Source organism: Lepidochelys olivacea, assembly GCF_965140295.1.
Source record: "Lepidochelys olivacea isolate rLepOli2 genome assembly, chromosome: 2".
In the NCBI taxonomy this organism is placed as follows: Eukaryota; Metazoa; Chordata; order Testudines; family Cheloniidae; genus Lepidochelys; species Lepidochelys olivacea.
The window spans coordinates 236,134,246-236,158,512 of NC_140412.1; the positions used below are offsets into that span (position 1 = coordinate 236,134,246).

General features: G+C 41.6%; 1 protein-coding gene across 1 annotated transcript in view; it reads right to left on the minus strand.

Annotated features, from left to right (window-relative positions):
• Positions 1-325: 325 nt before the first annotated feature.
• Positions 326-24,267, minus strand: part of PRTFDC1 (phosphoribosyl transferase domain containing 1) — a 65,410-nt gene continuing 41,468 nt past the window's right edge. Inside the window, exons 4-9 of the mRNA XM_084618341.1 lie at positions 10,187-10,252; positions 7,140-7,157; positions 4,112-4,194; positions 3,620-3,666; positions 1,179-1,255; positions 326-492 (exon numbers count right to left, since the gene is read on the minus strand). Of these exons, the coding sequence (XP_084474467.1) occupies positions 445-492; positions 1,179-1,255; positions 3,620-3,666; positions 4,112-4,194; positions 7,140-7,157; positions 10,187-10,252 (339 nt within the window). The 3' untranslated portion in view covers positions 326-444. The remainder of the gene's footprint in view (positions 493-1,178; positions 1,256-3,619; positions 3,667-4,111; positions 4,195-7,139; positions 7,158-10,186; positions 10,253-24,267) is intronic.

Below are 24,267 nucleotides of genomic sequence, written 5' to 3' on the forward strand. Positions count from 1 at the left end.
GTTGGATTTTATTTGAACTAAAGTGATGCTGAACTTTCTGGTTAATACATTTTTGCAGCATTACAAAATCAAATTTAAAACACAATGTAAAGTTATGGCTGAGCAACTGTATATGACATTCCAAGGTATACAAACTGTAAAAATGACAAATGATTTAGTGTGACTGACTAAATGTAGAAAAGGTGTATTCACAAGTTTGTAGGAAGATAAGTTATTAGTCACAAGACACAGTATGTTGTAATTTAAAAGCCCAATGCTTCATATTTAGAGAAGAGCACTCACTTTTGAATACCAAAGTCAATATCCTTAGAGGAAACCACTTTTTATACTGAGATGAAAGAAACATAAGTCTACTAAATTAGTTTTCAGGGAGACGTTTCAAGGATTGTAGTCCAATTTCTAGTTCACTGAATTTACAGATCTTCAGGCTAGGATGCTACTACTTCAGACTTTGTATTTTCCTTTGCCGTTGTCATTGATAACACATATGTGCTGAAACAACACAACACAGATTGCAACAGTATAATTAATTATTGAATTGTCTTTAATCAGAAATATATTTGATTTTGACCAGCTAAATGGTCTAGTGATTAGAACTCTGCACTTTAGAGACCTAGATTTGAGTCATGATCCCAATTTCTCAGGCTGTGTTTACACTAGGAATTTTTGGACTAATTCCCAACTGGTGAAGCTCCACTACTGGTAGTACCAGTAGAGGTGCTAGACAAGTCTCAGGCCTCTTATCACTGATTCACTGAGAACAGGGATAGAAGACACAGTAGTAAAACACCTCAGCTATCCGAGCCGTATCTACATTACATCTTCCACTGTTTGAGCTTCACTTATTGGGAATTACAGATCTGAAAAATCCTAGTATAGTCAAGACGTCACTCTTCAGGCTCACAGAAGATGGTAGTGTGGCAGAAGTGACTCATTCAGCTCTTGGGAGGTGGGGGGAAGAGATCTCAAGAGAAGGGGGAGGAAAGAATTGCTCACAATGATAAACAATGACTCCTCTAGGAATGGTGTCTGAGGTTCTAAAGGGAGTTCTATTTAGTGCTCTTCTGCTGGAAGGACCATGGCCATAACATAAAGCCTCAAGGGAGAGGAAAATAACAGGCTCTTCAAGGCTCCAACAAACTGAAAAATATATCTTGTTTATAGCTGAAAACACTTACATTTAGATCTCTGAAGTGCTCGTTGTAGTCTAAGGCATAACCTACCACAAATAAATTTGGAATTTCAAATCCATAATCTATATGGGGAAAAATAAATAGTATAAAAGTAAATATCCATTAAACAAACAATAAAGCTACTTAATGTACTAGTTCTCTTAATAAGAAAACGTATACATACAGAGCCAAATTCTGGCTATGTTAACTTTTGGCCCTTAGAGAAGTACAAATCATTATTACTTATGTGAGATTTAATTCTGGTCAGTTGTGGCCCCATGCCACAGATTATTTGGGTCTGGAGCACGAATGATCTGTGCCAACGGGCGGGAGGAGATGATACACAGGGGCAGTTGTCAAATCAGTGGCATAATACACTGCAATTTTGTAGCCCTATTATCTTGCCCTAAGATATCTCTCTGTGGTTCCAGGTGTGGAAGGAGCCAGAATCAAGGCAGAAAAGTTCTGCCCAAGTTGGGTTGCAGCTTCTTAAGCATGAATGTGTAAAGCCAATCTATACTTCATTACAGAGGAAACAAAGAAAGATTCTTTTTAGTGAATAATTCATAGGTAATAATTTATAGCCCTATATATGGGTCTATGTATTCTCTTTTGGGAACAGCAAATATTATTATATTACAATAGCATCAAAAATGTGCCAGGTGCTGTATAAACTAAGACCCCGTCCTGCAACGAGTAAAGCACATGCCTAAATTTAAGTATGTGAATAGACACATTAAGTGAATGAGACTATTCACATGCTGAAAGCTAAATGCAAGTGTAAGTCTTTGTACGTGTGGCGTTTAGTACAGGATCAGCCCCATACAGGAAGATCTAGACCCTGCTCCAAATTGCTCACAATATAAAAAATAAGGCCAGAATCTTCAAGACACACAAACAGGTGGGCATACAAATGTTACATACACACAAACAAGAGGGTTTGCACCTATTAATGTCTGTGGATAAACTACCTCTGGAAGAGCAAATACAGCTAACTGGAAGCACAACTGGAAGCACAAGCACTAGGGAAGATTTAAGGAGACAGTGACCCCAAATATTTTGTACTCTTGGGGTTAGTTCTCCAGCAGTACAAATTAATAAGAGAACAAATCATATCTGCTTCTTGTTACTTTTTACTTGAAGTTTGTCATATGCACATACCTTTTTTTAACAATATGTTAAAATACGTGTTTAAGTTGTTCCCTAAGGAAGTGTCTTATTGAAGATTATATTTTACTTACATATTTAACCATAGTGGGTCCCATGAAATATATACTTAATATCACGGCCCAAATTTCATACATCAAAAGAGAGTCAAGAAACCAAAATGATGTATAGAAAGAGCCTCAGGGTGGAATGACTTGGTCATAGACCAGGATACTATGCTAGAAACACAGGTCACAGCAGACATGCATTCTCCCTAGTGCAGTCCATGCCAGACCTCCAAGCATATTTCACCCCACAATAGCCTCCCTCTCCCCCAAATTCCAAACAAATATCCTCCCATGGACAGTGTCACACTTCCTCAAGACACTCACCTACCCTCTTTCCAAGATCTCTTCATTTCACCATCTACCTAGTGCAGGCAGACCCCCTTTCTTCTCCTTTTCCCGAATAAACAGACACCTACTCTCCTCCTCAGTAGCAAGTGCTGGTGGGTCTTCCCCATGCAGATCCAGCTCCCTCAAATTTTAGCTCACATGCCTATTATTCATTGTGTCCTTTACTCTAACGAACCTACTATCATGGTAGTAGCTTGGTTCCTCCCCTATCATCTTCCCCCTGATCGACCTTATTATTCATAGTGTGGTATCAGCATTTCAAAGAAGTGCATGCTGACTGACAGCAGAGCAGCAAACGGCAGACAAATGATCAGAGAAAGAAAAAAAGGAAATCATGTGCTTTTTTGGTAGGTTACTTATAATTATCACTGTCTATCAAATAAACAAACTAAGCTTTAAATAAGGATACTTGTTTTAACAAAATTGTTTTGTTATTGTCATCAAACTCAACAGCTTGCAAATAACGATGCTACAAAAGACATAACTTTCCGTTTAGAAGGAAACTGGTGGCTCTTTTAAGGACATAATGGGGGGTGGGAAGAAAAGGACTTGCTAACCCACACTGTTACCAAAGATAGAAGGGAAAGCACTTGCTTGTCATAGGTAAATTAATGATTTTCTCGTAAAGTTTTCAGCAGGGAACACAAGACTAAAAAAAACTGTTTAGGGTGTTAGTAGCCAGGGTATACTAATGAGGTCAGTCCTTCCAAACTGCAGCAGTCTCTATCATGACTATGCAGTCCCTAGTCTCACTGGCCAGGAGATTACTCACTGCAGAAGCTAAAACCCTGCACAGTGGTGGTAGAATAGCATACAATGCTACTGTTAGAGCTGTGTTAGATTATTGGATCATGATGTAAAGAAAATTCTCACAAGAGCACTTACAGTCAGGTCTGTACCCATCAGGTTGGGATGTTCTTTTCACCAACAAACTATCATTAAAAAAAAAAAGATTTTTTAATATAAAAAGTTGGATTTGTCTGGAGAACTTACATCAAAAAATATATTCATTTTCTCCAAATATCTCAGAACGGTAAGGATTCCCACTCCATTTCTGCTTCTCCTCTCTAGAATATCAATGTCCTCCTAGCAGAGAAGAGATGGGCATGCTTCCCTACAAAGTCCATCAGTGCCATCACTCTTTAAATAGCTAATGGGTTAACTGCAAAACAGTACAAAAGGATTTCTTCTCCTCTTCTCCACCCCCATCTTAGTGACTCAGACAGCTGTCTCTGTAGAGCTCCCAGAAAGATAGTGTAGTGCAACACGATTAAATCAGACTTGATCCTCCACAGGAAATCATGTTGTGCCACCATTAGAGTAACCATTTATTTTCTTTTAATAGTTAAACATGACTTCTGTGAATATTTTACTCACCTTGCCACCTTAATCATCTTTGGCTTGTATTTTTCTATGTTATTAAGCAGAGCCTTCATAGTCCTCCCAGTTCCAATAATATCCTTTGCAAAACATGAAAACTATATTAAGGAAAAAATAATCATGGAACAGGAAACTTGAGTAAAATTAGAACTCTTTCATATTTTTATTTCTGGGGAAATTATGGTTTTGTTTTCTTCCCCTAATGTACCGGAAGTAATATCCGGGAAAAGCTGGAGAAGCGGTTCAATTCTTTGAACGAGGCACCCTCCCCACTTGGATACAATTCAAGAGAAATACAAACCGGTTGGAGGATTGCCTGCTTTCTGCTAAATTCTGCCCTTGGATGCACTAGTGGGGATTCTGCTGACTTCAGTGGGCACTGCATACATATAACCATCAGATTTCTTATATCAAGCCCATGATCATAGTATCTCAGCACTTGTGCATCCAAGGACAAAATTTAGCCTTAAGAAGCATTTTCTCATGTAATCATAGAAATGTAGGGTTTGAAGGGACATCAAGAGGTTATCTAGTCCAGCTCTAAGACAGGACCAAAAATACCTAGACCTTCTCTGAAAGTTGTTGGTCTAATCCGTTCTTAAAAACTTCCAATGATGGAGATTCCACAGCCTTCCTTGGAAGCCTATTGCAGAGTTTTACTACTTTTATAGTTAGAAAGTTTTTCCTAATATCTAACCTAAAACTCCCTTGCTAGAGATTAAGCCCTTTATGCCTTGTCCTACCTTCAGTGGATATGGATAACAATGAATCACCATCCTCTTTATAACAATCCTTAATATATTTGAAGACTATTTCAGGTTCCACATTAGTCTTTTTTCATAAGACTAAACATGCCTTTTTTTTTTTAACCTTTCCTCATAGCTCAGCTTTTCTACACCTTTTATCTTTTTTTTGTAGCTCTCCTCTGGACTCTCTCCAATTTGTTCACATCTTTTTTAAACTGTGGTGCCCAGAATTGGACATAGTACTCCAGCTGAGGCATCACCAGTGTCAAGTACAGCGGGACAGCTACCTTCCATGTTTTACATAGGACACTCTTGATAAGACATCCTAGAATAAGAACCCCTTTTCACAACTGCATCACATTATTGGTTCATAGGCAATTTGTGATCCACTATAACACCCAGATCCTTTTCTGCAGTGCTACCAGATAACCAATTATTCCCCATTTCGTATCTATGTATTTTATTTTTCATTCCTAAGTTAAATACTTTGTACTTTATTGAATTTCATCATGTTAATTTCAGACCAATTCTCCAATTTGTCAAAGTTGTTTTAAATTCTAATCCCATCCCCCAAAGTGCTTGCAACTCCTCCCAGCTTGGTGTCATACACAAATTTTATATGCATACTCTCCACTCCAAGTCATTAAAGTTAATATTCAATACTACCAGACCAAAGGCAGACTCCTGTCGGATCCCACTTAATACATCCTCCCAGTTTGACAATGAACCAGTGATAACTGCTCTTTGAGTATAGTTTTTCAACCAGTTATCTACTCTCCTTATAGTAAATTCATCTAGACCATATTTCCCTAGTTTGCTTATGAGATGGTCATGTGGGACTGAGTCGAAAGCCATTCCAAAATCATGATATACAATATCTACCCATTTTAATATAATTTGCTGCAGATTTTTTTTATCCTTTAGGAAAGTGTGGGGCTAAACCAACCCGATTACAGAACGGGCCTCACCTGAGAAGAATCAGGTAATTCTTGTGTAAAAAGGACCCATGGTTAAGTAGCGATAAAGCCCAGAGGGGGAAAGAGCTGGAGGGAGGTTCCTATAAAGGCAGGAAGCTCAGAGCAGGAAGTGGCCCAAAGTCAGCAGGGGAAAGTGCTCCAGGCAGGAAGGCCTGGGAGAAACCCTGATAGAACTTGCTGCCCCAGAGAAAGCGGAAGTCTCTGTTGTGTTAAGACATTTTTGGACTTTTAGTTTTGGACAACTGAGACCCCGGATGGGGAGGACCAAAGACTGAGACCGGGCTGACTGGATGGGTTATTAAGAAAGATACCACCACAGCACTGGATGACTGTTGGCAGGGAGTGTTAACACAGTGAGATAGCCGCAATGCCAAGCCTGGCCATGTGGGGTTCCCTAGTATTGGGGGGACTGTTAAATCACTGTTGAAGAAACAAGTGCTACACAATACCAAGGATCCTGCTTTATTATTCATACAATCAATGGATCTCTTTACTTTTTGATTTTTCCTTTCACACTGACAAATTCAAAATCCTGCCCACTATTAAATTCCCTCATGTCACCTTCCATGCTTACCCTCATAACTCTTCCCCTCATGGGCAGCCTTAGCTGGTATGCTAATCACATACGGATGTGTTTACAAATATGGCCTATGTGGCTTTCTTCCCTGTAACGTATATGCTACATTTAAAGATAACTACAGATACAGACAGAGCTTTTGAAGTTCCTTCCAGCTGATACCTGCTTTCCACCACCTCTCTCTCTCAAGATCACTGCTTCAAGCTAGCCACTTTCCTTTGAAGTGCTGGCATGATGGAACACTCCAGAATGAACAGAGCTGATAATCAGTCATGGTCACTTCTAAGAAAGACAGTCTGAACCAGTCTGTGAACAAGCCATACACAGCATTGAAGCCGTGAGGGATATCCAGGACCATATCATTTTACCAGTTCCATCCCAAAGCCATGCAATCAGGGAGCTTAGGACAGCCTCTACTGTCCCCCAAACTACTGAACCACTAGCAGAAGAAAGCAGCAATTTGTGAGGACATCAATCAAAAAAGAGCAGGTGATGCAGCCAGGAAGTTTCCTGGGCACAAGAGACTGGATCCTGCACTAACCCGTGAGAGCAGCACAAATATGGTGTCATCAGTAAGCCTATCCGAGGTGGTGGAGGGGTCAACATCCAAATAAAATGCTTCCTTTCTTTATTGCCCTCCCACATCGTGAAGGGTGAACATTACCACTGACAGTATTTTAGGACTTTATTATCTATGTATAATATTATATGACTAGCCACTTTACCTCCACAATTAACACACTCTGAAACAAAACAAAAGAAACTCAGTTATACAGGATTGTATACAAGAAGTAATGCAAAATTAATCATAATACATGCTAATTAAAATAAATAAGCATTTATAAAAAATAAACGTTAAAGCTAAATTAGGGCCCTTGTGCAGCTGTGCAACAGGTTGGGGCAGAAACAGCCTCCGTATTATTTTATGGCCTGAATAAGAGACAGCCCCAATTGCAGGCACAGCATTCACAGGCTATTGCCCTCCCCAACTGTGTGACAGGCAGCAGAGCTCGTCATCTACGCACGAAGGGGTATAGCAGCAGGTAGTGCAATTAGATGGGAGAGATTCAACTGGGAGTATTGTGCTCAAAAGCTGTAGTAGGCTGTTCATAATATAGCCAAAGATAAATATTCTGAATACTATGTACTAGTGAGAAATTAGTCGTTGAAAGCTTCCAGTCTCCTAAACATAAAAAAAATTTGCTTTAATCTTTTTTTTTTTTAAAGGCACATAACATTTGTCCTCAGAAATGTCAACCTTTATATAATCATGTCACCTGAGGTCACTCAGGTTTATAAGTGTCTTGTAACGGAGGTGACAGAAATATGGATTACGAAAGCTTGTTCTTTAAGAAATATCAGAGATGCTATATTTTATATCTAAATTGATACATCATATATACATAATACACATAAAAACTATGTTAAAAGAACATTGTTAAGGTTGAAAAGTCAAGTACCCAAGAGTTAAGAAATGCACAGGCAACCTTAATGCTAGCAACTTTAATTCTGCCCCCTTTCAGATATGCATTATTGTTATGCTGGGGGTTGGCATGAGGCTGTTGGGCATGATGGTCATCTTGCATTTAAGCTAAATGAGGGAATACTTAAATGCCCATTTCTTTAGTGATAGCTGAAACAATGGAAAACCACTGCCTAAGGAATAAATTGCATGCAAGCTTGGGTGGCTGGACCATGTAGATTAAGGGTTTTCCTGGGAGTCTGATAATGTGTATGGGGGGGAATTGATTTGATTGCATCGGTGTGTCTGCCAGCAGAAGCCGACAAAGAAGGCAGCAGAAAAGCTAAAGAGGCAAGAAAAGCACTTGATAATATTGCTCTGAAAGAGTGAATAGGGAATTTTTTTTGGCAGAGTGCTGGTTAGTAATAGGCTTCTAACTGTGAGCAGAGAAACTAACTCCTATTGTTAGATTTCTTACTGCTTTCAGGGAAACAGGATTTAGTGTATATACTCTGTAAATAAACAACACTGTATAAAAAATACACAATTTTATTATCAATTTCTACACCTAATGGAAACAACCTGTAAGACCCTGAGTATTGGCTAAGCCAGTGGTTTTCAAACGGTGGATCTCAACCCACTACTCGGTCACGGAATGTAAGGCACTGGGTTGCAGTGGCTCTGGTCAGCACCGCCGACCGGGCCGTTAAAAGTCCCGTCAGCAGTGCTGCCCGGGTAAGGCATGCTAGTCCCTACCTGTTCTGACACTGCGCTGTGCCCCTGAAGCGGCCAGCAGCAGGTCTGGCTCCTAGGTGGGGGGCCACGGGGCTCCGTGTGCTGTCCCGAGCACTGGCTCCACACTCCCACTGGCCGGGAACCAAGTGGGGGTGTGGCGCTCTGTAAATGAGTGTGCTCTAGTAGACACAGATTCGTCTGCTCATTTCTTCAAACCATGACCCCTTCTGCCTCATCCTTGTCCCAGTCTTGTCTCTTCTCCATTCTTAGCTCCTTGTCCTAGTCCCATTCTCATTGCCTACCCAGTCCCAGTCTCCACTCCTCAGGCCTCTCATCCCAATTCCTATCTCCTGGCACAGCCAATCATTTTCTCCGACTTTGGGCTCACTGAGTTTTAATTTCACCTCCACACTCCAAGTTTCTCTCAGCATGAACAATTTCAGCCTGAATGGTTAAAATTTGTACAAAGTTATAAGTAATTGAAAATAGGGTCTTAAAATGGGAAGGGTCAGGCAACCTACCAGCCTCACCTGTAACGGGGAGGGTGGGAGAGGGGGAGAGACACACACACACACACGCTCACTCAAAACGGTCACTCAGAAAAACTGCATCTCTAATGCTGGATTAACTGGAAAGTGCTAAATGAAATAATGTTTGGCACGAACATGACTAACACTTAGGGCTTGATTTGGAGAACAATTCCCACCAGTTGGAATTGTGAGTGCAAACTGAGGACATATCTGCTATTAAAATATCTTAGAATATAGTACTTTGTCATTCAAGTTCTAGTTCCACCAAAATCTACTTAATATTAATGTATTATTTTAATGGTTTTCTACTCCCTTTTCTCAGTATGAAATAGGACAGCAACAAAATGAATGATCGTATTAATGCCACATTTTAATCTGTTTTGCAGAGGAAACTGATGTTATACAACACCAATTAATACAAGAATAACTGCCTTTTTAGTGTAAATAACAAAATGGGTATTATATTGTGTTAATGCACAGTTAAGCTTACTTTTCTGCCTATTTTCCACATAGACCATCTGCGTAATGAAATCATTCTTCCTTCCTCTTTAAGTACTGCTTTGAATAGCTATGCTTGGATCAAAACAGTCTTTTCAATGAATCAAATCTCTATTTCTCTTTCATCATCAGTATGTTCAGCCATAGTGGAAAAGGAAACTCAGTCTTACAGAATGCTCTTCAGATTGCCAAATACTGGAAATAAAATATCCTAACTTACAATTCCCACAATTAAATTTTTTACAATTCAACAAAATATTAGAATCTTCAATATGGGCTACATTCTGCCCCAGTTATACCCCTGCAATCCCATTACACGTAATGGAGTTACAGAGACATAACAGGACAGAACTTTGTTCCTTATTTACAAAAAGAAATGAAATAAAACTACATTCATTTAAATGAATTGGTTAAACTATAAAAGTGTTACATTTCCAAATGTACAGCTAATACAGATTGTGTTCTTCTTCCATATAGAATCAGACCCCTTTTTCCAACAGCTTCTTAGTTGATGTACTACTTAGTTTTCTATTTAAAATTAACAAACCTTTCCAGTCAGCTTTGAAAGATCATCTCCTCCTATTATCTGCATATCTTGTGTAGACTGATCATTCTGAAAGAAGAAAGACAATACATCATTAAATACAATTTAAAAGTAAGTGTTAGAACAGAAAAAAATAAACAGTTTTGGATTCTTTGGCTCCTATAATTCCAATTACCATTATTTTTATGTCAAGTCTTAGTACTAGTATATGGCAGAATCATTCTATAAGCTTGTCTCTTTTGGCCTGACAATCTTCTCCTTAATAGATTTTTTTCTCAACTTGTCTCTATCTGCATGTGAGATTATTTATATTTCTGCTCTCACCAATATATACAAATATTAAGGGTATTTAATTTTTTTTTCCAGAGAAGTGATGTTCCCCTGTTCATTCTTTCTTATTCTGACTGGTGTGGAACAGTATCTTTGCCCTTAATGTGCCACATGCACCTCTTACAATAAGAAAAGGGAAAAAACCAGGAGAACATCATCACTTGATAAACACCTGTAGTGCATTTTCTTATTAGCAGAATCACTATGGATATAGATAGAACGCACCTATAGGTGTTACTGGTGATGAGTTCTAGCCTATTTAAGAACCAATGCACTTAATTTATTTTGAAAAATAAAAGGATGTATTGATTTTACAGACATCCCTGTCTACATGTGTCTTAATCTCACATATAGGGAAATACAATTTAATCTTTTTTTAATGGATTCAAATGAAATGTGTCAGGTCAATTCAATAAAATGAATATTCTAATTCGGGTCAAACTGACCTGAAACAAAATATTTCATTTTGATTATACCATGGTAAATTTTGATTTTTGCGGAAATTGCATTTTTCATCAGAAAATCATTCAGATTGAAAATTTTCCAAGAAGCTGTAGTCAAAACCCTTTAATATCAGTAGTAAAGGACTGGACCACACAATCAGGACAGAAAATTAATTTTTGATGGAAGTGCACAGATGTCTTAAATGAGTAACACAGATTAAAGTAAAAAAACAAACCAAAAACAAAAAAGTAATTCTAGGCCTGCTGAGGAAGTACACTCTTCCCAATTAAAGAAAGAGAATAGGTAAGAAATAAAAATAATTGATAGAGTTTTTGCCAAGTCAGTACAGGCACTAAGCTAATACTGTATAATTTTATAATTTTAATCTAACTTTAAGAAACAGCTGCAGAACCAGTATTTTCTTAACGTGACCTAATTTATTAGTAACATCAGAAAACTGTACAGCTATGAAAAAATTACAAAATGTGCAACTTTTGAACATTTTTCTTATATTTTATCAACTTTTAAAAAGAAAACTATTTCCTTTAAAAAAAATTTAACTTGTTAAAATCACATGACCATGATTTTAAAAATTGGTGCCTCCAATTCGGTTTCTAAGTCCATAATTAAACACCTGTATAGGTGTCCTGTTTTTCAAAAGTACTGGGTACAAAGATTGCAGGATACTCATCCGATATCCTCAGCTGGAGTTTACTAGAGAGACTTTATGTTATAAATTAGTGCAACACATCCCTTATCTGCAGTTCTTCACCATCAACAATATGGATATATTCCACTTAACCTTATAACCATTATATGCCTTGTGTGAGATTCTGTGGTGCACCTCAAAGAGAGGTATTTCTTGCAGTGCAGGTGGAGAGGAGCTATGATAGCTTCAGCCCACTTTTGCACCCTCCTGATCTTAGGCTGGCATAATTCAGACTAAGTGCCTATCTAAATAACAGCAGCCTTCCTAGACTACCTTATGGATAACAATGTTTTCTAAACACTCCATAGTGCTACATGCTGCAGTCCCACCCACAAGACAGCCTTCTCACCCACAGCCTCACCCCTACATCAGGACATGTAAAAGAGGGCCCTCAGAAGACAGTCTTACAGCCGTCTTTGCAGTTCCTATGCTGGGAAAATTCTCCCCAGCTGGATTGGGGGCTTTTAAGATCCCCTTTATGCTGCTCCAGCCCCTTTACCCAGAGAAACAGGGACAAAGTGGGGAGAGGATTGCACCCCTTACATTTTTAAATAAAAAAGTTCAGTGCTTTTTTCTTAAAAAACAAAGTAAAAAAAAACATGCGTCCTAAGGAATTTTTTTTAATACTAAACACAAAATGGAAAAGATATAGAATGTGTTTTTCTATAAGTTCTTCATATGAAAAAATCATCAAAAACAAATAATAAACTATTTGGCCTAGAGCAAAATAGATTAGCCCTTAAAAATCAAGTGAACTGGTTGAAACAGCTACATAAGGCAAAGACATTGAAAATATCTGAAATGAACTAGAATTGTAATTGGAAATTTAATCACTCTTCTGGTTGCAAAAGCTGAGAAAGCCTTGTAATACACTATACAACTTTTCTGGAAAACTTAATGTAAACAAACTGCTCATCTGAAAATTAAATGAAAACACGGAAGATATTTTGGAGTCCTATCTGCACACTACTAAGGACTTGATTACTGAAAAAGATGGTTACCTTTCGTAACTCGAGTTCTTTGAGATGTGTTGCTCATGTCCGTTCCATTGTAGGTATATGTGCTTGCTACAAGCACTGGTGCTGGAAGTTTTTCCCTCAGTGGGATCTGTAGGGGACCGGCTCCGGTGCCTCTGGAGTGGTGAGCATATGCACCAGTACAAGGCATACTGCCAGCTCCCCCCCTCAGTTCCTTCTTGCTGGAATTCCGACAGAGCAGAAGGAGGGCAGATCATAGAATGGACATGAGCAACATATCTCGAACAAAAACAGTTATGAAAGGTAATCCTCTTTTCTTCTTTGACTGCTTGCTTATGTCCATTCCATTGTAGATGACTCACAAGCAGTACCACCAGAGGCACATAGGAGTTCATCAACATGTTGATTGCAATATAGCTCTGCCGAAGCCAGCATCTTCTCTGGCATGCTGAGTGATGGCGTAATGCATCGTGAACGTGTGTACTGAAGACCATGCCGTGGCCCTGCAGCTGTCCTGGACAGGGACATGCTCCAGGAAGGCAGCCAAAGACGCCTGTGCCCTTGTCGCGTGAGCCTTCGCTATCAGTGGTGGCACAGCCTGCGCCAACTCGTAACAAGTACAGATGCAGGTGGTGATCCAATTCGAAATCCTCTGAGAGGACACTGGAAGACCCTTTGTCCTGTCAGCTATCGCGATGAAGAGCTGGGTCGATCTGTGGAAGGGCTTGGTGCGCTCCAGGTAGAAAGCAATGGCACGCCTGACATCTAGAGTGTGCAGCCACCTCTCCTCATTGGTTGTGTGTGGCATTGGACAAAATGCTGGGAAGAAGATATCCTGGTTGACATGGAAGTGCAATACCACCTTTGGCAGGAAGGCCGAATGGGGCTGCAGCTGGACCTTGTCCTTGTAGTATACCATGTATGGGGGCTCCGAAGTGAGGGCTTTAATCTCGGAGACACGTCTCGCCAAGGTAATAGCTATGATGAATGCAACCTTCCACAACAACAAGTGGGAAGGGAACAAAAAGCCATAGGCTCAACGGGTGGACCCGTGAGCCTGGAGAGGACCAGGTTGAGGTCCCACTGGGGAACCGAGTCCCGGATCAGAGGAAAGAAAGAGTCTTTTAAGGCCTTTCAGGAACCTGATCGACATCTCATGCGAGAATACTGATCTACCCTGGATGCGAGAATGGAAGGCCAATATGGCTGCCAGGTGCACCTTGATCAAAGAGAAGGCGAGGCCCTGGTGCTTTAAGTGAAACAAATAATCCAGAATGGACTGCAGAGATGACTGGGTCGGGGGGATATTGTGCTCCGATGCCCAGCAGAAGAAATGCTTTTGTTTTGCCAGGTAAGTTGCTCTGGTGGAGGGCTTTCTGCTCTCCAAGAAAACCTGCTGTACCTGACTAGAGCAGGTTTGTTCCTCTTGATTCAGCCATGCAGCATCCAACCTGTGAGGTGGAGAGGGGCAAGGTTCGGGTGCAGAAACCAATCGTGATCCTGTGAGAGTAGGTCTGGGTGGCTGGGAAAATGGCCACAGGATTGTTATGAGCAGGTCCATGAGCATGTCAAACCAATGCTGGCGAGGCCATGCTGGGGCGATCATAATGACCTGTTCCTCATCCCTCTTGATTTTTGAGAGGGCTTTGCTGATGAGCAGAATTGGTGGGAAGGTATTCATCAGGTCTCCTGACCATGGACAGGAGAAAGGCAACGAAAGTGAGCCTCAGCTGAGGCACTGGAGAGAGCAGAACTGATGACACTTTCTGTTCTGTCTGGTGGCAAAGAGGTCCACTCGGGGAGCTCCCCACTGCCGGAAGAGCATTCTGACGACCTCTGAGTGGAGGGACGACTTGTGGCGAGAGAAGAAGGACCTGCTGAGGCGATCCGCCAGCATGTTCTGGACACCGGGGAGGTGCGAGGCTTCCAGGGTGATTACATGCTGACAGAGGGCCTCCTGGCACAGAGTCGACAAACGAGCTCCCCCCATCTGTTGACACACAACATGGAGGCCAGGTTGTCTGTCAACACCTGCACCATCCTACTGGACAGTTGGGGAAGGAAGACTCCACAAGCCAGACAGATGGCTCTGAGCTCCCTGACATTTATATGAAGTGTGAGCTCCTCTTGAGACCATAACCCTTGAGTTTGCAGTATACTGAGATGCACTCCCAAACCGAGGTCAGCCGCATCTGAAATCAGGGAGACTGTGGGTCGCAGGCTTGAGAACAGCACACCTTCCAACACCAGAATCGGGTCAGACCACCACTGCAGGGAGGTAAGTACCCATGGCGGGATCATGATGACCTTGTCTAGGTGATGTCTGGCCAGGGAGTAGACCGATGTCAGGCACATCTGGAGGGGGCGTAGTCTGAGTCTCACATGTCGGACAAAGTACGTGCATGCTGCCATGTGCCCCAATAATCTGAGACAGACCTGGGCAGTGGTGAGCAGGTGGGCAGTGACGCTGGCAATCAGATCTGACATTGCTCTGAACCTGGCCTCTGGCAGGAATGCTCTGGATTGAGTAGAGTAGAGTATCACTCCGATAAATTCTATCCATTGGACCAGGATCAACTTCGATTTTTGTTTATTTATCAACAGGCCCAGAGCTTGACAAGTGGCTCACAACGTCTCAATACGGTCTGTCTGTTCTGAAAACAGTGCGAGGCCATTGAATGGGAGGTCTTGAATGGATTGCTGAACCTCCACCAACAGGCCCGACGACTGCAATCAGGACACACACCTTATAGAAATGGCTGAAAGCATGATCCAGGCCACAGTTCTGCCCTCATTGAGGATAGCCATTGAGCATTCCTTTCTGAGCCTCTGGCATTGAGTCCACAAAGTTGGCCATGGACTGCCAGATATTAAAGTTAAAACGGCCAAGTAAGGCCTGATGGTTGGCCACTCTCAGCTAGAGGCTGTACGTAGAATAAATCTTTCTACCAAAGAGATCGAACCTCTTTGTGTCCTTATTCTTAGGTATCTATCCCGGTTGGCCCTGTCTATCATGCTCGTTGGCTGCCAACACAACCAGTGAGCTTGGGAGAGGGTGGCTATAAAGATACTCAAACACCTTGGCAGGGACATAGTATTTTCTTTCCACCCACTTAGAGATGGGAGGCAGGGAGGAGGGTGTCTGCCACAGGGCCTTAGTAAAATTTTCACCACTCCCTCGTGTGCTGGCAATGCCATCTTGGAGGGGGCTGCTGCACTTAGCACATCGAACAGGGAGTCCGTGGGCTCCGCCAGTTCCTTGGCTTCCAGCCCCACATTTGATGCCACCCTATTCAAAAGCTCCTAGTGGGCCTTGCATTATCCTTGGGGACCATATGAGAGGGCCCCACTATCGCCTCATCTGGCGAAGATGATGATGAGGCAGGTACAGGTGGGTCTGCCAACTCCACCGCTTCTGCCTAGGGGAGCCTCAGCCAAATCTGGCTGTCCCTGGATAGTCTGTTCTGACTCCACGTCCGAGCCAGGGGGTGGGCAGGAGACTGTCGCTGACCATCTTTCAGATGCCCCTGAGACTGACCAATGCCCCTGTGATGGGTGGGGAAACTCCCAGGGGTTCCATAGTTGCCAGGGGGCCGGCCATGGCCCTGGGATCAAGGTCCCCTCTGGGCCACTAGAGGGGAATGCCAACGCCTCCGGTGGGCAGGTTCTCCTTCTCGCTGTCCTAGTCCAAGGAGGGTGAGACTTGTCTGGGGGACCAGGACGATACTGAGGCTGCCTGTCTACACCAATCCTGTTGGCTCTGTCCACAGACCTCCTTTGGGGACCTTGATTGGGGTGATGGCTCTCAGTGCTGCGACTCTAGTGACTGGTGGCAGTGTTTGGCAGATTGGCGATGGTACCCCGGTGATCGACGCCTCATGTTTAGACAGCAGTGTCACTTCGTTGACCAGGAGCGGGAATGGGAGCGAGAAGATCACAGTCTCGGAGACCAACAAGGTGCCTGTAGTGATCTGTAATGGCAATCCGGAGATGGGGCTCCAAGGACCGGTGTCTCGACCCTCCGGAATGGTGCTGTGGACTGGGAGAATGCCTTGGATGCTCTGGGCACTGGGAACTGGTGCCATGCCTCTGCAGGTCTGCGCCAGACGGCCAGTGATTGTCGCCGTGATCTCAAGGAATGCTGTCTAGAGTCCAGGGACAGATGCTGGGAACTCTGGAAGGTAAGCAGACCCACGTCCAGGGGCTGGTGGCATTGTTCAGGCGAGCGCTGGTGGAGCACCCCCTGTGGTGGGGAGCGGTGCCACACTGATGGAGACTACCGGAAGGGTGCCAGGGGAGGTTTACCCCTTGAATAGGGCACCTCAGTGGCCAGCTTGGCAGCAGCGGAAGGCACAACATGTCCTTAGCGGTCTGAAAGGCCTCTGGTGTGGACGGCACTGCCAGGTGTTGAGTGCCTCTGCTGCTTCCCAGGGTGGTGGCAGGGACTTGAATTGGGCTCGACAGCTCAATGGGAGTTGGAGCCTAGCCACCATTTGGTGGGTCTCTGCTCTCCTTTGGCTCTCTCCTTCCATTTACAAGACATAGGAGAACATCCCCTCTGGGTTTTGCTTTTTAGCCAGTACCAGGGATGTGGATCGGTGCCGGTCAGAGATCAGTGCCAGTGGCACGCTCCACATCGAGGCCGCGGTGCTTGGAGCAGAGTCCGATCTTGTTGGGTCCGTGGCTGGTGTGAGGGCCAACTCCATAAGGAGTCCTCTGTATCAAACATCCCACTCCTTCTTGGTCTGCGGCCTGAAGCTCTTGCAAATGCGACACTTGTCACCCATGTGGGTTTTTCCCTAAACACTTCACTGCGGATCACTGTCTGGCATAAGTTTTTTGTAACAATCACAAGGTTTGAAGCTCGGGACTGGGGCAGGCCCCGTCTGAAGGCTAAGTCCCATACAGGACTAACTATTTCTAACAACACTTAAGGAACTACTAACTATACAACTTTAAACAACTATATACAACAAATTCACTACTAGGTACAGTAGAGATAGGAAAGCTTGCAAAGGCAAGGAGACGTTCCAGCGTCATCACGGGCAGTAAGAAGGAACTGAGGGAGGGAGGAGCCAGCGGAGCCCCTTATACCAGTGCAGGCGCCACAGTAGGTCCCCGATGGATACCTAAGGTATCCCTATGGTCCCCTAAGGAAAAAACTTCAAGCACCGGTGCGTGTGGCGAGCACACACATGTACAATGGAATGGACATGAGCAAGCACTCGAAGAAGAACAAAGACTATATATGAAATTTTTGCAGGTTTTAAATTTCACATCACAATATGTCCATATGAACAGAAAGTAGCAATCTGGATTAAATCTTTCAATACCTGTTTTTATGATCCTTCCAGTATGGCATACAACTTCCAACAACCTCTTCAATGCTACACAACATAAAAAATTTCAAATAGGTTCCTGGGAAATTTTGAACCCTTGGAGATGGATGGAATATAAAACAAGCAATCTGCATAAGAAAGATATATTGCTATGATTTGAAGCAGCAAAATGCTACTTTCAGTACTTACAGGTCAGGTGTTTTGGCACCAAATGCTATAGAAGCACCTTATGGAAAAACCTACATACTGGAAGTCAAGTATGGGAACCTAAGAAGTAAGAGAACCACTTCTAGCACATATTAGACCTATCTCACCAGAATAACTACAACATTTTTACATTGTGTTTCTAAACTAGAGAGGGTGGGATTCTCCCAAATAAAACACAAATATACAATGGCTGTTGTGGGGAACAGAGCCTTTCTGGCTTCAGGGTTGAAGTAAAAGGAGAAAAACATCCCCAGGAGGAGGGAGATTAATGAAAGACTGGACTTTTAAACGTAAAAAAAAAAAAAAAATCCCTTTCAGCAATTTCACAGGACTATTTCCTTTGCGTATTGGTATTTTTGGCTTCAGCCGAAAGGAAGACGCTGGAGCAGCATATTCATTGCTGGCAAATAGTTTGGTAAGTCTGAACACGAGAGCCATTCAGAGTACAGGGATTACAGTAGCCAATCAGAAAGAGAACTGCATCTTCAAACACTAACTATTGTGACACAACTGCAAACAGTTATGTAAATCTGTGTTCTGATTAGCTGATAATTGATGTCAGAATACAAGACTAAGTATTCAGTTTGGCTATTGGGAACTACCATGCAGTAAGTAGGCAATTCAGACACCCAGAATCAATCTGGGTGCACAGAACTGCATAACCATGAAAAAACAAACAGTCATGCATCAGTATCTATATATCATCCAGCAGTTAGGAAAATTCCATTTCAGTACAAAAATCTGATAATTTATTATACAAACCTTGAAGATAAAGATATTTCTCATACATGGCTAACTCAGACTTTAATACAAATACTTGACAAATAGTGACATTGCACAGCATAATATAAACTTGTAATAATAATAATGCATACAGAAAGCCATGGCGTTATGGTTACCATAGGAATTTCACTTCCAAATTTTCTGACTTCTCTGGATTTGGAATCTTAAATTAACATCGAACTAAGTCTTAAGCATCAAAAATTCAGAGAATCATAGATGTCAGATGAAAAAAACTATTACATCATTCAACAGAAATTTAGTGTACAGGCTATATTTAGTTGCAAATCATCATGTTTGAATGGTTACCAACCAATGAGTCAAATTTTTTTTAGGAAAATAACTAAAAAGCACAAACGCAAAACACAATTAAAATTGATTATTTAAATCCAGGTTGCCTGTTTGTTGATTTAAATCATGATTAAAATTGGTGATTCAAATTGTTTTGATTTAAATCAATCCACCCTGCCCTCAAACCCACACAATATCTGGTCTTCTTTGAACTTCCTCCAGTCTATTCAACTTTTTCTGGCAAAGTGGTGCTTAAATCTGAACGCAGTATGCCAGGTGGCCACAAAGAATCTCTGCTATATGACATGATGCCTTTGTCTATGCAGCATCAAAACTGAATTGGTCTTTCTCAGCAGACCTATCACATTGCAAAGTCATGTCTAATTTGTGTCCACTCTTACATTTAGGCCTCTTTCAGCATGCTGCTTCCCAGATTGCTTTGCTTCATCCCATTTAATATCTATGTTTCAGATTACTTTACTCCAAATTATAATTTATTTTTTTCCAACTGGAATCTCATTTTGTTATTTCCAGCCCATGTTTTTAATCTCACTAGCTACCTTCCTATAATGTCTATGTTCTAATTGAGGTTTACAACTCCTCCCCAAAATAGGACCATCTGGGAATGTCATGCACATGCTCTTTACTGTCTTTTCCAGAGCACTAATGAAGAGGTTAAATAAGACATTTCCTATCCCTATGGTACTTCAGGGTACCTCCTCTAAACACAAAATCACTGCCATTTCTCATTACCCCTTGTTTACTGTCTTCTGGCCATCTTTCAAGACACCCCCCCCCCCAAAATAGTCTGTCACTTACAAAATACAAAAACTAAAATCAGAAAAATCTTAAATCTATTCTTGAAATTTCAGAGAAAAGAGGACTTCTCGCTTTGCCATTTACAGGGGCTAATCTTTCAGGGCCTGTGCTTGGATGTGCAGGGACTGAAGGAGAAAGGGTGCAAGAACCCTCTTCATTTTTCTGAACCCCACAAATGGGTCTGAAGAGCAGCCTACAGGGAATGGTCTAGAGGTGAGGCCACGGCCCTGTACCATTTCCACACTAGTTCTCAGAGCTGGATGGGAAACAATTTTCCCATCCTATGAATAGCTGAGTTTGAAACTTTTTCCCATCTCAAATCAGGATGAAAAGTTGAAAATATCCACAAACAGAAAAAAACGTTTCCCCCCATTTTGAGTCAATCAAAATGTTTCACATCAATAATTTTGAAACACTTTGTTTCAATTTAGACCTTTTTTCATTTTTTAACTTTTTCAGTCTAATTAGCTTAATTTTCTAAATGAAAAATTGTCTCAAACCAGAAATTTTCATTTAATATTGACAATTTCAAAACTTTTTTTTTTAAACACATTTTTTCAAATGGTGAAATTGATTGATCCTGACCCTGTCCCATGCAGTTTCAGTTTTGACAAATTAGCATTTTTCAACCAAAAAAAAAATGATTTGTTTAAAAATTCCCAACCAGCTCTAATGATGGGTACAGCAGCCAGTCATTTAGTCCCAAATGCCATCAGAGTGGTATTGCTCCTCACTGCACTCAATGTGGCCTAGTTCCTCATTACTGTAGCTGACCCTCTGTTTTTACTCAAGCAAAATTTTAACTGGCTTCAATGAAAAGCAAATTTGTTAGAGCACTAATGTGACTGTAGGCCAAAATAAAACAAAAACAAAACAAAGACTGAACTAGTGATTCAGTGTTATTTGCTAATCACGTAAATGAATACTACTGAAATATAAGGAAATGGAGAAAAGGCTACACAGAGGAACATTAGCAGTAGAACATTAAGACATGGTTATACTCTAAACTTTTTTCATCTGTTCAATACTGATTTATCATTTTTATTTTACACAAAACCCTGTGTGTCCTGAGATGCTGAGAGGACCTTGGGAAAGAAACAAAAATATATCTATTACCACTTCACTTCTCAGAGTTTGCAAGTTAACAGTTTGTTTGACTTCGATGCTGACTGGCAGTACAGCCTTTTAAATTTCTTCTGTATTAAGTCATGTCTTTTGAACTGGGTGGAGCCGTGAATTACTACATTTCTTTTATTTCTCTAGAGACCAGTGCTTGGATCTAGTGCAGGCTACAAGTGAAATGAGTTGGGTGGTCTCAGGAAAATGTCTTGTAAACAGCATTGCTCACCAGAAAGTTGCACAAAGCAGTGCACACATCTTTGGTCTGTATTAAATGAATGGAATCTGGATTACATTAATACTGTACTTGCAGAATGAAAGATACTTTAATCATGACAAAAAGACAGCTCTAGCAAATCAGTTCAAGTGAAAATTTGCATTATAAAATGGAAGCATTATAACTTTATTGCATCCCATTTTACTGTAACCTGGACAGTTCTTATTTTCAGTTCAAAGGTCAATTAATTTGTGCACTGCCTTGAAGATTGCAGGGCCAGATCGTCACCTCTATTCCACTTGCTTTGTGCGTCTCCAGCAGTGCAAAGCAGTTGCAAATCTGGCAGATCTGCCACGCTGAGGATTCCCCCAATGAGGTTTTTGCCTTTTGCTCCCCATCTCCTGGCATAAGGGGTGTTTGCAGAGAAAAGCAGGGGGTCAATGGAACACAGTGGTCTGTTGCTTACCTCTTGGGACTTCAGACAGCTGCATGTAGTTTAGAACATCTGCAAGGCTGTTCTAAATTATGCTGGGTTCAGGATGGCTCCATGGTGGCCCCAGGATCAGGGAAGTGAAAAGTAAAAGTCACTTATCTTAGTCACAGCAGGGTAGCTAGCCCTGAGGTCTTCCATTTATCCCCACAGTAGGTACAGCACAAGCAGCACACCACCAATAAGCCTTAATTCTGGCCTAATGAGTCCACCCCTGGGGAGAGAGGAGAGTTCAGTCTCCGTGCTCACTCAGTCCTCACCCTCTCCCTTTCCATTAAGATTCACAGCTATTGTCTGTGGTCAATGCTATTGCAATGGGGTGTTCTATAAACCTAACATTTGTTCAGTAAGAACTGGACAGAGACCACCAATGTATTTCACAAAGACCACTGATCACGGATATAAATGACTCTGTTACTCTTGATATGGGCCACATGAGAAGACAGATGAACGACTTTCTCATTACCAAACTCCAGAGCACTGATTTGAAGAAACTGTCCCAACACTTCCCTTCCACCACAAGATAGTTTGCTTGCATGTTTACCCCAAGGTTTTGATTTCCTCTAGGTGAATTGCATGTGGAGGAGTTTAATGAAGATAAAGTAAATTTCATTCTTATTCCCAACTATTTTAAGACTAGATGTTCACAAGAAACCTTTTTTCGCTGTAGAGACAGATGATGAAGCAGTGATTTTGCAGTCACAGACCTGCTAGTAGTATTTGATATTTGAAGATTTATAGGTTATTTGTGATCTTAATTTACTGGTACATAAATATCCAATTATGTATAGCTTTTCACTGATCTTTTTCAAAGCAATTTATAATTATAGTTAAAAATAATGGGAGAGATGTGGCTAAATTCCCTGAAGGGCTTTGAAAACAAAAAAATTTGTAACTAAAATTAATGCAGTACCCAAAAGTGTACTAGCCTTAACAGCCTTTTCTAGGCTCTGCTAAAATCTTAGCAGAGACCAAATGAGCATGCTCACAAGTGCTTCCTCTTACTGTAATTGCTTATGATATTTTACTTTTTAACTTTTGTCCCAACCTCAACTAATGATGGATTCCTCAATAAGGCTGATTTACATTCAAGGTTTGTAGGTTGTTCATTGAACAAAAAAAACCAAACCAAACAAAAAAAAGGACGAAGCAGCAAAACTATCTCATAATGCTTTAAATAAGTCCCCCCTCCTAACTCTTCAAAAAGGGTTGAAGGAGTTTTCTTCAATCTTAAAAAAAAATACATATTTTAAAAACAATTGCCTCTATGCAGAGACCAAATCTGGAAAATTTGAGCCCCAAAGGAAAATCTTCCCAAAAATTATCAAAGTGTGAAATCCACAACTGCATCATCTGTCTCTGTACAATGAGAGAAACAGGCTGGTTACAAACATTTATTCTGAAGATAAATGGGTTAAAGAATGAGATTTGTTATGTCTTTAGAAAATTCATCTGGTGGAATTGCAGAGAAACCAAAGGGTAAACATGCAAGTCTAATATTATCCCAGTGGTAATATAAACTAAATTTAAGTGAAGGTAAGAGGAAGTAAGAGACTTAGGAGTCCTAGGGTATGTCTACACTAAGAAATTAGGTCAAATTTATAGAAGTTGTTTTTTTAGAAATCGGTTTTATATATTCGAGTGTGTGTGTCCCCACAGAAAATGCTCTAAGTGCATTAAGTGCATTAACTCAGCGGAGTGCTTCCACAGTACCGAGGCAAGCGTCGACTTCCGGAGTGTTGCACTGTGGGTAGCTATCCCACAGTTCCCACAGTCTCCGTTGCCCACTGGAATTCTGGGTTGAGATCCCAATGCCTGATGGGGCTAAAACATTGTCGCGGGTGGTTCTGGGTACATGTCGTCAGGCCCCTGTTCCCTCCCTCCCTTTGTGAAAGCAGCAGCAGACAATCGTTTCGCGCCTTTTTTCTTGAGTTGCTTGTGCAGACGCCATACCACGGCAAGCATGGAGCCCGCTCAGGTAACCATCACCGTATGTCTCCTGGGTGCTGGCAGACATGGTACTGCATTGCTACACAGCAGCAGCAACCCCTTTCTTGTGGCAGCAGACGGTACAATAGGACTGGCAGCCGTCATCGTCATGTCCGAGGTGCTCCTGGCCGCATCAGCCAGGAGCGCCTGGGCAGACATGGGTGCAGGGACTACATTAGAAGTGACTTGACCAGGTCATTCTCTTTAGTCCTGCAGTCAGTCCTATTGAACCATCTTATGGTGAGCAGGCAGGTGATACGGATTGCTAGCAGTCCTATTGTACCATCTTCTGTTGGGCAGGCAAGAGATGAGGATGGCTAGCAGTCCTATTGTACCATCTTCTGCCGAGCAGCCATGAGATGTGGATGGCTTG